General features: G+C 45.9%; 1 protein-coding gene across 3 annotated transcripts in view; it reads right to left on the minus strand.

Moving 5' to 3' along the window:
- Window positions 1-13,738, minus strand: part of ICE2 (interactor of little elongation complex ELL subunit 2) — a 66,087-nt gene that overhangs the window by 52,157 nt on the left and 192 nt on the right. For 2 of the 3 annotated variants that reach the window (XM_025199462.1, XM_006020036.3), the window contains exons 2-4: window positions 10,488-10,592; window positions 4,082-4,382; window positions 1,989-2,108 (exon numbers count right to left, since the gene is read on the minus strand). In XM_025199462.1, the coding sequence (XP_025055247.1) occupies window positions 1,989-2,108; window positions 4,082-4,382; window positions 10,488-10,592 (526 nt within the window). Of the gene's footprint in view, window positions 1-1,988; window positions 2,109-4,081; window positions 4,383-10,487; window positions 10,593-11,897; window positions 13,712-13,738 lie in introns of those variants that run through there. The other variant, XM_006020037.3, reaches the window with a different exon arrangement.

A 13,738-nucleotide genomic window follows, 5' to 3' on the forward strand; every position in this document is an offset into this window, starting at 1 on the left:
CTATAGTTGCCTGGGTCCTCCTTCCTCCCCTTTTTGAAAATGGGGACCATGTTGGCCCTTTTCCAGTCCTCCGGGACTTGGCCCGTGCGCCATGAGCTTTCAAATATTCCCGCCAGTGGCTCTGCAATGATGTCGGCCAGTGCCTTCAGCACCCTCGGATGGAGCTCATCCGGGCCTGCCGACTTAAAGGCATCCAGTTCTTCCAAGTGACTCTGCACCATCTCAGGGTCTACGCATGGAAGTCTGGCGCCTTGCTGCTGCCTCTCTACAACCCCAGTGAGAGACTTGTCGTGCCCCTCACTTAGGAACACTGAGGCAAAGAACTCGTTGAGGAGTTCAGCCTTGTCCCCTCTGTCCGTCACCAATTGTTTCTGCCCATTTAGCAGGGGTCCTATTCCTCCCTGGGCCTTCCTTTTACTCCCAATATATCTAAAAAACAATTTCTTGTTGTCTTTTACCCATCCTCAGCTCCATGGTAGCTTTGGCCCGTCTAACTGCCTCCCTACAAGCGCGAGCAGAGGAGGTACATTCGTCTTTGGTGATCTTTCCCTGTTTCCACTTTTTATGTACTCCCCTTTTGGCCCTTAGGCTGCCCTGAATTTCTCTGGTCAGCCAAGGAAGCCTCCTGGCCCCTTTCCCTCTTTTTCCTCGCATTGGGATCGTCTCGCTTTGTGCCTGAAGGATCATTTCCTTAAGGCACAGCCACCCTTCTTGGGCTCCCATCACTTCAAAACTCCTACTCTGCAGTGCTTCCTTGACTACTCGCCTGAGTTCATTGAAATCAGCTTTCCTAAAGTCTAGAACTTTCACCCTACTATTTACAGTTCAACAGTCTTGATTGAAACAGACCTATCAACTAACTTCAGGTTGTCTGCACCCCATTTACACTAAGCAATTTAGTCCAGAGCTAATCTGTTTCTGTACTCTGAACCACCTTTCCCAACCTTGTGTAAATTGCAGTCACAGGAACTCTACTCAAGTAAATCCCGGGACGTCATTCTTCCCTTGTACTCGGCCTTGGTGAGGCCACAGCTGGAGTACAGTGTCCAGTTCTGGGCTCCACAATTAAAAAAGGATGTGGAGAAGCTTGAGAGAGTCCAGAGAAAAGCCACGCGCATGATCAGGTTAGGAAAACAGACCTGATAACAGGCTGAGAGCTATGGGGCTCTTTAGCCTGGAAAAGCGCAGGCTCTGGGGTAATCTGATGTCACCTATAAGTTTATCAGGGGTGGTCACCAGTATCTGGGGGAACAATTGTTCACCAGAGCGCCCCAAGGGATGATGAGGTCGAATGGTTATAAACTCCTGCAAGACCGTTTCAGGCTGGACATAAGGAAGAATTTCTTTACTGTCTGAGCCCCCAAGGTCTGAAATAGCCTGCCATCAGAGGTGGTTCAAGCACCCACATTGAACGCCTTCAAGAGAAATTTGGATGCTTATCTTGCTGGGATCCTATGACCCCAGCTGACTTCCTGCCCCTTGGGCAGGGGGTTGGACTCGATGATCTTCCAAGGTCCCTTCTAGCCCTAATGTCTATGAAAACTATATGAAACAACATTCCTCTTTTGTTTGAGAATACAATAAAACAATGAAATTGATACTTGACAAATCAACACATCATACTCTTAGTCTCTAATCACCCTGGAGTTACTCGATAAAATACTTAATTCAAAACTTACTCCACTCCATTAAAGTAACTACAGATGGCAGCTCACTGCATTACCCACTTTTGCCACTGACTCAGTAGCATACCTATTTTTTTTAAAGCCTGTTAACTTAAGTGGAGTTCAAGAGTAATTCCTAGCTTGCCAAAAAATAACACACTTTGCCACTTGCTTTGATAACTAATTAATTTCATCTTTATATTCAATGACTCAGCAATACTGCATTGATACTGAGCAATGTCTACTCCAATTGGTATATTATGTTTTTTTCCAATAACAAGTTGTTCAAGAAAAGCAATGAATTGCATCCTTTCTGACTGTTACCTCAACATAAAGCATTGCATCCTCAGAGAGGGTGTCATAATCCTGAGCACAACTCTTTGCAGCATTCTGTGCAAACTTCAAAAATTCTGCAACTTCGCTGCTGACCAATTCTTTCATTTCCTGAAACGAGAGAAAAAAAGATTCCTAAACTTAAGACACAGGTGTTCTTTTTTGCTGTTAACCATGATTGTAAACGTATGTCAGTCCTGCAACGGACTGATTTACGTATCTCAGTTATTTGAACTATACACTGTAGATAGAAAGTGCAAAAGTTCAGATAAGGAATGGAATCATTTCTAGTCCAGATGCAGGATGGAGTTCCCACTGTGCAACAAATATCCGCAGTTTACCTAAGGGGAATGACACACACCACAGGTGGCTTTCATAATCATAGATAATTAGGGTGGGAAGGGACTTCAAGGAAGTCATCTAGTTCAACCCCCTGCTCAAAAGAAGACCATCCCCAACCAGATCATCCCAGCCAAGGCTTTGTCTAGCTGCATCTTAAAAATCTCTAAGGATGGAGAAGCCTTATTTGGGTAGCCTGTTCTAGTGCTTTACTACCCTCCTCATGAGAGAGTTTTTCTGAACATCTAACCTAAACTTGCTTCAACTTGAGACGATAGCTCCTTGTTCTGCCATCCACCACCACTGAGAACAGTCCAGCTCCATCCTCTTTGGAACCATCCTTCAGGTAGTTGATGGCTGCTATTAAATACTTGCTCAGTCTTCTCTTCTTCAGATGAAATAAGCCCAGTTCCCTCAGCCTCTCCTCAGAAATCATGTGCCCCAGGCTCCTAACCATTCTCACTACCTTCTGCTGTACTCTCTCCATTCTGTCCACATCCTTTCTGTAGTGGGATGCCCAAAGCTGGACACAGTACTCCAGATGTGGCCTCGCCAGCACCAAATAAAAGGGAAGAATCACTTCCCTTGATCTGCTGGCATTGCTCCTACTAATGCAGTGCAGTATACCATTGGCCTTCTTTGCAACAAGGGCACACTGTTGGCTCATATTCAGCCTATTGTCTGCTGCAACTCCCAGGTCCAAATATACGCAGGTGGGCCAGTGCGGGGGGAAGCGGGGAATGCAGCCTCAGCGGCCCCCAACCCAGTACTGCCCCTACCTGCCCTAAGTGCAGCCCCCACATGCCAGGAGCACAGCCCCAAAAGCAGTCCCCACACACCGGGAAGAGCCTGGCGCAGCCCAAGCCTGCAGCTACAGCCCCTCCCCCGCCTGCACAGATCTGGGGCACATGACTGCGCTCCCCCCCGCCCCTGGGGGAGCTAAGGCTTAGTGCTGCACCCCCTCCCGCCCTGGCTGGGCAGCACCTGCCCCAATCCCTCCCTCACCACGGGGAGCTTTGATCTGTCCTGCCACGTCCCTTACACCACAACAGACTTACCAGCTGCATGCAGCTCTCCAACCTGACGAGCTGTGCTCCTCGCCACCTATGTGCTGCGCTGCGGCTTGGCCAAATTATTGGCCACATCAGGCTGATTTCCAATACAATCAATTTTCTTTACATTGGTGCCGATCCAATATCGGACCAAGGCATCGATGCACCTCTAACGCTCATGTTATGGAATACTGCCCAAGGTATAAGCAACATTTCAAGAAATATCCATCTGCCAACATGTTAATAGATTTGGCTAAGACATTATGAAATACCACATCTATGTATGCACCACCCATTTTATTTATGGTTAATGTACTGATGTTATCTTTCCTACTTCTGCCATCTAACAGCAGACATATAGAGAAGAGAGCAGATGGCCTATTAAGACAGCTGCCATTATATCTGGCAATCTTTTTAGTAAAATGGAATTAAAAACTTTCCCCAAAAATAGTTTGAGTAAAACAAGGCTAGGTTTTCCTTCTGCTTTTGCTTTTCTTAACATAAATAAATAAATAAAAATTCTCACATTTCCATTGTTGGGGAGGGGAAATGTGGGAAAGACCCAAGTACTTAATACTAATTATGATATTAATATTTTTATTTCAAAACAAAACTAGCAAATTTTTCTTGAATGTTTGCAGAAAAAAAGAAAGAAAGGAAGAAAAAAGGAGAAAACACAAACCGGACTCTTACCAAATACTGTAGATATTCTCTTTGATTTGCAGCATTAACTTGGTGGGAAGCAGGTTTTCTCGCATATTTAGTCAGCAGATATAAATATATTTTCTGCTCATCTTCAGTTAGACAAGAGACATAAGGATATGGAATTCTAGGTTCTGGAAAAAAAGTGTCATTAGGTGTGGGTTTGATTTCCACCTCTGCTGGAACTGCAGCCTGTGCGTTACGCATTTCCTTGTCGTCTTCAGTCTGTGTGTTACACGTTTGCTTGTCTTCTTCATGGTTTGGTGATAGGTCTACATTTTTTTCTGTATGTCTGGAAAAAAAAGTAATAAATTAAATAATCTGCACTTTTCACATAACGATAGGTACTTATGAAAACAGAGGCTGTCAATCAGAATATCTTAGGTTTTTTAATCATCAGGTAAAATGCATTATAATTAAAAGAGCCATCATGTTATTTCAGCATCTACTCATGATCTACATTTTATAATTCTGGGGTTTTATTTAAGCAGGTGAAATCCTAGTATCAATGGTGGCTTTGCCACAGACTTTAACAAGTTATTCACCGCCACTTTTCTACAAATGAATATATATACTAGCTTGCCATACTGAATATTTAGGTGAGAGAACCAATTATAAAATACAAGGCCTTTGGCTCTGGATATATCTTCATTATGAACAGGAGATCATTCAATTTCAGCATTTCTTCGTCTGTTCTCTACTGTTTAGGCATATTACACTGTGTGTCAACACTCTGTAATCAACTAGGTCTCATTTACTCTTGGAAGCAAAATTTATGCCAGTTAAAAATACTGTTCAATTATTAAGGCTTAATTTCTTTTACGGTGGGAAAATTAAAATTACTCCACTTCAACAAATGTGAGAGTCAAAATTTAACAGAAAATTCTTCCCAAGAATGAAACATACTTCATTTTTAGTACTAAAAAATGCTAGAATCAGTTGTGAAAGCAAGCCAATGTGGGCTGGGTATGAGGGGTGAAAATGGTCCTAGCAACAGTTAAGGTAGGCATATAATAATATTGATTCTTAAAACAACTTCAGAATACAAAGGCTTATTTAGCCCTTATGTATTTACAATAACTATTGCTTAAAAGCGAGCGTGTTTTAGGTTAACAAAATGAACATTAACTGCTGATCTTGGAAAAACATATTTTAGAGATTTGATTTCAGTACTAGAAGACCTCTCAAGAGCTATTCAAACCTAACAGTATCACGTCCACAGTTCTTAATAATACTTCACAGCTGTCTCTCTGAATATGAGAATATGTCCATCCTGGTGGCACAAACTGGCAAATTTAATTAAGCTACAGCAGCGACAAGATGCTGACTCAGATATGCCAATGTAAGAATGTCAAGAAATTCTAGCAGCTTAAATTGGCTACATTCAGCACAGAATGAAATGGCAGCACATCAAGATCATTTCAGTGTGCAGTGCTGTCAAAATCTTCATCAGGGTGCAAACCAAAATAATCCGACAGCACCTTTCTATCCATATTTACAGCATTATACTTTATTTGAGCTGACGGTTTAAATTTTCCCCCCTCATTTTATCAGCAACCCACCATCACATCAGCTACAGCTTCCATGGGAAAGGAATACTTACCTTAGCAAATATTATCAGGAGCCGCTGTATAGCAATGAACAAATTTTTAGAGCATCCTTAAAAGTTGTGCTCCAAGATGCTGCTGCTTTCTCTCTCGCTAAGTTTTAATCTGTTTCTTCTAACTATGGCTAAGCTTTAACATCTGCAACTAAGATCACACACAACAGAGCCTTACGGACAGCTTCATGAACAGTGGTGTAAATAGTTGGTTGACTGCCCACAGTCTAAGCTCTGGGCATTTCCTCAAAATGCTGTTCCAACAAAGGTGAAGTTTGATGGCTACTCCATTTCTCTGAAGACAGGTGAAGGCAAGAGTAATTGAGTACATCTGCATTATGTGCTTTATTGCAGAATTGATCAATTGATGTTGGGGTGGAAAGCAACCTGTTTAAATTCGCTGATGACACCAAAATTTGGGGGGAGGTGAGCACGCTAGCAGGGAGAGAGAGACTGCAGAAGGATCTGGATAGGTTACAGGGGTGGGCAAACAGGAACAGGATGTGTTTCAATACGGACAAGTGCAGGGTGCTGCACTTGGGTAGTAGGAACCAGCAGCACACTTATACGATGGGGAACTCCCTACTTGAGAGCACGGAGGCGGAAAGGGATCTTGGTGTCATTATTGACTCCAAGATGAACATGGGCCGACAATGCGAGGTCATGGTTGGCAGGGCTAACCGGACCTTGTCATGCATCCACAGGTGCATCTCGAGTAGAGCCAGGGAGGTGATCCTCCCCCTCTATGCAACGCTGGTCAGGCCGCAGCTGGAGTATTGTGTCCAGTTCTGTGCGCCCCATTTCAGGAGGGATGTGGACAACATGGAGAGGGTCCAGAGGAGGGCCACCCGCATGATCCGGGGACAACAGGGCAGACCCTACAGTGAGAGACTGCGGGACCTGAACCTATTCAGCCTCCACAAGAGAAGGCTGAGGGGGGACCTGGTGACCGTCTATAAACTCACTAGGGGGAACCAGAAGGGTTTGGGGGAGACGCTGTTTCCCCTAGCCCCCGCTGGCATAACAAGGAGTAATGGGCACAAGTTGATGGAGAGGAGGTACAGATTGGACATCCGAAAAAACTACTTCACAGTTAGGGCGGCTAGGAGCTGGAACCAACTTCCAAGGGAGGTGGTGCTGGCCCCTACCCTGGGGATCTTTAAGAAGAGGCTGGATACCTACCTGGCTGGACTCATTTGAGTCCCGTTTTTGTTTTTAGGGTTTTTTGTTGTTCTCCCGCCCTGGCGGGGGGTCGGGCTAGAAGATCTATTAGGTCCCTTCCGACCCTAAAACTATGAAAACTATGAAACTATGAATTAGCTCAGTAAAGTGTCGCTGTCCACATGTATGCCAGCATTATGGTATGGTAAGCTAATTATCTTCGCTGTAAAATAATACTGTCAGAGGGTGTATGTGGGGGGGTTTGTGGGTAGGTGAGGGATTTCAGGTGCGCTGCCCCCCGCCCTCAGGACTCTCATGGCCGCAGCAGGCAGAGCCCCTAGTGGCATATGCTTCTGGTTGAATCCCAGGGCCAGTACTTGCTGGCACGGAGTCAGTCCGTCCCGCTGGCACGTGCCTTCACACCAGACCAGGCTGGATCCATGCCAACACATGCTGATTGTGGCACTGCAGGCGGGAGCCACACACCATCAAGCCTGGTGGGTTTTGTGCCTCCATGGGTGGCTTCCTGCTGGGGTGCTGGTAGCTCCATGTGCAGACAGAGCCAGCCAGCCCAATGGTGCATTGACCAGGAGCTGCGCGTCATCAGGCCAGGCAGGTGCCATGCCTCCACGTGGGGCTTCCAGCACTTCAGAGGGAAGCAGCACATGGAGGCAAGCAGGAGCCTGCCCGGCCCAATGGCGAGTCTATGTGCCTCTAGGGGTGCACCGATTGAGATTTTTTGGGCTGATATTTAACAAGCCACATCGGCCAAGACCGATCTGATAATAAAAAATTATTAAGGACCATATTTGTGCGAATCCAGCCGGAAAAATAATGCAGCAGGGCAATCAGCATGGATTTGTAGCAGGTAGAGCATGCCTGGCTAATCTGGTTTCTTTTTATGAGGTCACAAAATGCTTAGATGCATGAGTAGAGGTGGATGCCATTTACTTGGATTTTAGGAAGGCCTTCAATACGGTATCTCATCCCATTCTCATAAATAAATTAAGAGGCTGTGACTTAGACGTTTACATGGTCTGGTGAGTGGAAAATTGGCTTGTGGGGGTCGCACCCAGAGAGTTGTAGTAGATGGGTTGGTATTGACCTGGAAGGATGTGGTCAGTGGGGTCCTGCAAGGCTTGGTTCTTGGACCTGTACTCTTCAATGTCTTCATCAGTGACTTGGATGTGGGTGTGAAGTGTACTCTGTCCAAGTTTGCGGATGATACTAAATTGTGGGGTGAAGTGAACACACTGGACGGTAGAGAACGACTGCAGGCACACCTGGACAGGTTGGAAAAGTGGGCAGAACACAATAGGATGCAGTTCAACAGGGACAAATGCAGTGTGCTGTACCTAGGGCATAAAAATATCCAGTAATTCCTGGCTAGGAAGTGACCCTTTCAGCAGCATAGAAGCGGAAAGAGATCTTGGAGTCATAGTGGACTCCAAGATGAATGCAAGCTGTCAGCGTGATAAAATCATCAGCAAAGCTAACCACACTTTATCATGCATCAGCAGATGCATGACTAATAGAACCAAGGAGGTGATACTTTGCCTCTATGCGGCATTGGTCAGACCACAGTTGGAGTACTGCATCCATTCTGGGCACCGTACTTTAAGAAGGATGTGGATAACCTCGAGAGGGTCCAGAGGAGGGCCACTTGTATGGTTAAGGGTTTGTAGGCCAAGCCCTATGAGGAGACACTGAGGGACCTGAATCTCTTAAGCCTCAGCCAGAGAAGGCTAAGAGGTGATCTTGTGCCCACCTACAAATTCATTAGCGGGCGCAGCAAGGGATCAGAGATGCTCTGTTCATCAGGGTGCCTCCTGGGGTAAAACAAGGAACAATGGTCACAAACTAACACAGAAAGGATTTAGACTAGATATCAGGGAAAACTTCTTCATGGTAAGGGTGGCCAAAATCTGGAATGGGCTTCCAAGGGAGATGGTGCTCTCCCTTACCTTGCAGGTATTTAAGAGAAGGCTGGATAGGCATCTGGCTGGGGTCATCTGACCCCAGCACTCCTTCCTGCCCAGGGCAGGGGGTTGGACTTGATTATCTGTTGAGGTCCCTTCTGACCCTAGCATCTATGAATTTTGATTCCAATATGTAGCTCTGCGGCGTGGAGAGTGGTGTCCAGCTGGTAAGTCTGTTGTGGGTGAACGGGGGAGGGAAGGGGCCCTCCCCTCACAACCCTGGCAGTCACCTGCACCTGACCCACACGCCCCCTCCCCAGCCCTGTTGGTGCCCTCAATCCACAACCCGTAGCCCCTCAGCACCCCTCCTACCCCAACCAGAGGAGGCCCCCAGCAAGCTCCACTTACCTCAAAGGCTACGGGAAAGAAAGCAAGCCTGAGCCAAGCCCTGGCTGAGAGAGTCTCTGGCCCCATCCCTTCCCCCTCTCCAAGTCCCTCCACCTGCAGAGAGTTCTTTGCAAAAGTGGATAATCCGCAGGTATCTCTGTTAAAATGAAAATTCTTCTTTTTTCTCTATTAAAAGGTAAAATCTGTGTTTTTTCCCATTTTTCTGTGGGAAACGGAAAACCCAGATCCCTGGTGATTAAATTCAGTTCCTGAGTTTAAAAGAAATATAAACAGAGACCTAATGTAATTGCTTGGGTAAAAAGCCTGGCTAACCAGTCAGCCATGCTGATAATAATCCCATTCTTTAAAAACAGCAAGAGATAAATCACGGAATTAACACCAGATGTACCAATATTATCACTGCTTTCTGTGGCATCCTACTCCCCATTCTTCTGCTATACATAGTTCATTTACTTTCCTGTTCTACATGGCAGTCACTATGGCTGCTGACAGACACGAAAAAAAACAAACAGACCGTGTTACTGGAAGCAGCAGCACTTTAGTTCAACCTGGCTCTGCAGCTTCTGTATAGACAGGGCACTTCACTGGGGCTTTTATCCAATAGCTGAATCAGCTATTAGATAAGAAAGCCCAAAAAGCCCCACTAAAGGTCCTAATCTATACAGATATTGGGCAAGCCGGGTCCAACTAATGCAATGCCTCTTCTGGGCATGTGTTGGGCTTAGCCCAGGATCATGCCGAGTTTGAAATAAAATGCCATGGGGGGAGGATTTCCACATCTGCAAGTAGCCCATCTCGGTAAAACCTATACCAACTTTAATCTCTGCAAACAACAACCACATCATGGTTGTCATTTGACAAACGACAATCACACCGTCTCAAAGTCATGAAGAAATGGGATTCTAAATCAGATGGCATTACCAGTCTTCTTCAACAAAAAAGGGGGGGTGGGGGGGGGCGCGGAGAAGAGGAAATCTAGTACATGGCCACAAACCATGCGTTCTTTGGGATTCCCCACTAAAAATAGTTTACTAATAATTAATAGCAAAGATGAAAAACTAACAAACAAAGATTCAGATCATTCTTCCAGGACCAAGAATGAAAGTCTACAGCTTCTTGAAATCTCACAGAAGAGACAAGGGAAAAAAAAAATCACAGCTATTACCAATGAGCTATTAACATTCTTTACAGGTCAGAAAACAAATTAGTTCTTTTTTTTCCCCCTTAAAGGTAAACAATAGAAGAAAGCATGTTTTGAAGGGACAAAAACAGGAAATACAAAGAATATGTACAGCAACTGAGAGACTACCTGTTTGACAACATCCATAGTTCAGAGAGGGTTGGAGCCAATGAATATTTTTCATAAATGTCCCGTGAGAAAAATACTTCACTGCCATTTTTTGGTGGAATATCCCTGTTAAAAAAAAAAGCAACAATACATATTTCCAAAACACAACATAATGCAAAAGACAGCGTTTACATTTAGGCAGGGAATCAGGTCTGGACTTGGTCACAGAAACTCTGATGAAACCATTTTCCATCAAAACATGAAGAACCATTGACATTAGAAGTGCACTGATATACTGGTCCATATTGGATCAGCACGGATAAAGCGTTGGCACGGATAAAGGAAAATTGACATTATTGACAATCGGCTTTTTTTGGCTGGTGCAGCTGATAATTACACCAATAAATGCCAGCTGTATGTGAAGAGCTGCAGCACACACATGGCCAGGAGTGCAGGTGGGCAGCATGTAGACCAGTATCCAGCCAGTAGGTCTGAGGGAGGGGAGGGAAGGGAGAGGCATGGATGGGGGCAGATCAAGGTCTCTACGGTGAGGGAGGAAGTGGGGCTAGGGCAAGTGTTGCCCAGCCAGGGCAGAGCAGGGTGCAGGACAGAGCCATGGGTGGCTTGCTGGGGGGGGCCTGCTCCTGCCACTGCATGGAGGACATGTGCCCCCAGGGTCTGTGCATGGGGCGAGGGCAGGCTGCCCACTGTGGGCTCAGGGTCTGCATCAGCCTCTTCCTGGCGGGGCAGTTGAGCCAGGGTTGCGCTTAAGGTGGCTGGGGCAGGGCAGGCAGTGGCGCTGAGGCGGGGGCTACAGGGAATTTTTGAGTGGCTGTAGCCCAACCACAGCCACCCCTCCCAGCACTGCAGCCAACACCTGCCCCATCCCCACCGACAGCCGCAGCCCAGGCCCCCTGCCAGGAAGAGGCTGGCGCAGACCCCAAGCTGCTGGGCTGCGTATCGGCAATTGGATCAGTATCAGCTGATAAGGCTGGTTAATAATTGGCCATCGGTATTGGTTGAAAAAAATCTTTATCAGTTCACCCCTAACTGAAATCAAAATGAATTCAGGTCCAAATTGCCAGAGTTTTGATCTGGATGAAAAAAAAAAAAATAGTTCTGAAAATATCAAAACATCCCTTGTTTTACTTTTCAAAATGCAATGGCATGAGTTTTGTTTTGAAATTATTTTATATTTTGATTTTTTTTTTAATTTTGCATTACAGCTCTCTAAAGCAAAGCTTTGCTGTCCAAAAGGAAGGAAAGTCAATAGAGATGCATGGTATGATACTGCTGAACAAAATGCTATGTCTCCTTTGCATCTGCCTCAGAAAGTGAAGGACCAAAATAATTTCTAAATTTGCTATACCCATAAAAAACCATCAAGGCTTTTCTTAATTTTTGCTCCTTATCTCTCTGTGCCTTTCCTACCTTGCGGAAGGATGTCACAGCTATCTTCAGTCAGGGGAAAAAAAAAAAAAAAAAGTCTTCACCAGCAAGACAACAGAAATATCAGCAAAGTAACTGTTACATGATTTTTAGTTTTGTTTTCAGCTCCTCCTTGGACATTGAGGGAACAATAAGATCAGAAACAAAGGTAAAATCTTCTTTTCCTGATGCTAGGGATATTCAATGAAAGGGGAAGATGAGCACTTCATCGTCAGCCTTCTATGCCCATACCAGCATTGACAGCTTCAGCTGGTGTTCCTCTGCCTGTTAGTCCAACAGGATGCATGTGAAAACTAGCACTGTAAGGGGAAGGCACATTCCCAATGAAAATGGATGCTTAAAAACATTAATGGATGAACAATATTATATGACAATGATATAGCAATAGCAATAAAGGTGACACAAGGCAGTGATTTAACAAGGCACTAGTTAACAGATTAGACAAGTATCCTGATCTGTTAGGATACAGATCCCTTCCTACAGATTCTCCCCACATTCTCTTGTAGTTTTCAATTGGATACCAGTTTGCATCCAATTGAAAACCACAAGAGAATGTGGAGAGGAAGAATGTAATTAACTGATCTGGAACAGCCAGGATACCAAGATCCTTCTCAAGGAATACCATAGCTTCTGAAAACCCCCCAAGTCTTAGTTAAAACCAGTGTAGTTGAAACATCCACAGAAAATATCAACAAAACACAAGAACTGTAAACTATTTACGCCAAGTTTCCAACACTGTTTCAGATATAATCTTTACTTTTTTACTTAAACTGCACAAGATTCCTGTGCGGTTAAGCAGGGGTCAGGTTTCATACAGCAGGTTGCTGCAAAGATTCTTCATGAAGAGCTCTAGGTTTATCCTGAATAAAAGTCCCTTAAATTCAGTGGAAACAAGGAATGAATTTAAGTCAGAAGGTGCCTCCAATCCATCCATCCAGTGCTTCTGCTGTTCTCAGCTGGATGGGTTTTTTTTTCCAGGCACAATACATTGGTCCAATTTATTTAATGCCAACCGTTTACTTCAGTTAGCCGCGCATCAGACCTGCACCACCTGCAGCCCTCGGCCTCTGCCTACATTAGTGATTTTTTTTTTTAATTAATTTTTCCGTATTCCAAGCCAAACAAATTCCAAATCCGTGAGTCAGTCCAGCACCGCAAGTGGCCGTACGACCGGCAAACATCCTCCACCCCCATCTGGGGCTTCAGATGTTTCCGAAACCTTTGGTGGGCATCCTACTTGCAGGCTCAAGCCCGGGGGAGCTGGATGCCCCAGAGTTTTACTTGCCCTCAGCTGTAAGGCCCTGGGATCAAGCCAGGGAGAAGTCTCCCGTTTCCATGAAGTGGGCTTAAAGCCGAGACCCTCCCACTCCAGCAGCTAAGTGGGAGGTTCGCTTTACATGACCCCGACAGGCACTATCCCTGTGCCAGGAGAGCGGTCCTCCCTGGTGCGACTAGGAAGACCGCCTCTGCGGTCATGGCGTTTCCCTTGCCAGGTAAGCACAGGACCATGCTGGATCTGAGCCAACAAGAGGCCAAGAAGCGCATACGTCAGCGATCCTCGCCCAGGATGCAGTGGCCCCCGGAGGTGCCTTGGGACCCTTTCAAGGGTACCCCGGGTCCCACACCACCTTTGCGCTGTCAGGTGCGTGAGGGGGCTAGCAGATTTCAAACGCATGGGGCTAAAGGCACCCTGCCCTGCTCCGGGCCCAGTTCTTTGCGACACGGAAACCGCGCAGAATCCGCACTCGAGCACAACGCACGAGGAGGTCTCGGTCTCGGTCTGCCGAGGGGGCCCGGAGCCGAGGGGGCGGGTGCGGGCCCGC

Source organism: Alligator sinensis, unplaced genomic scaffold (genome assembly GCF_000455745.1).
Source record: "Alligator sinensis unplaced genomic scaffold, ASM45574v1 scaffold458_1, whole genome shotgun sequence".
Classification (NCBI taxonomy): Eukaryota; Metazoa; Chordata; order Crocodylia; family Alligatoridae; genus Alligator; species Alligator sinensis.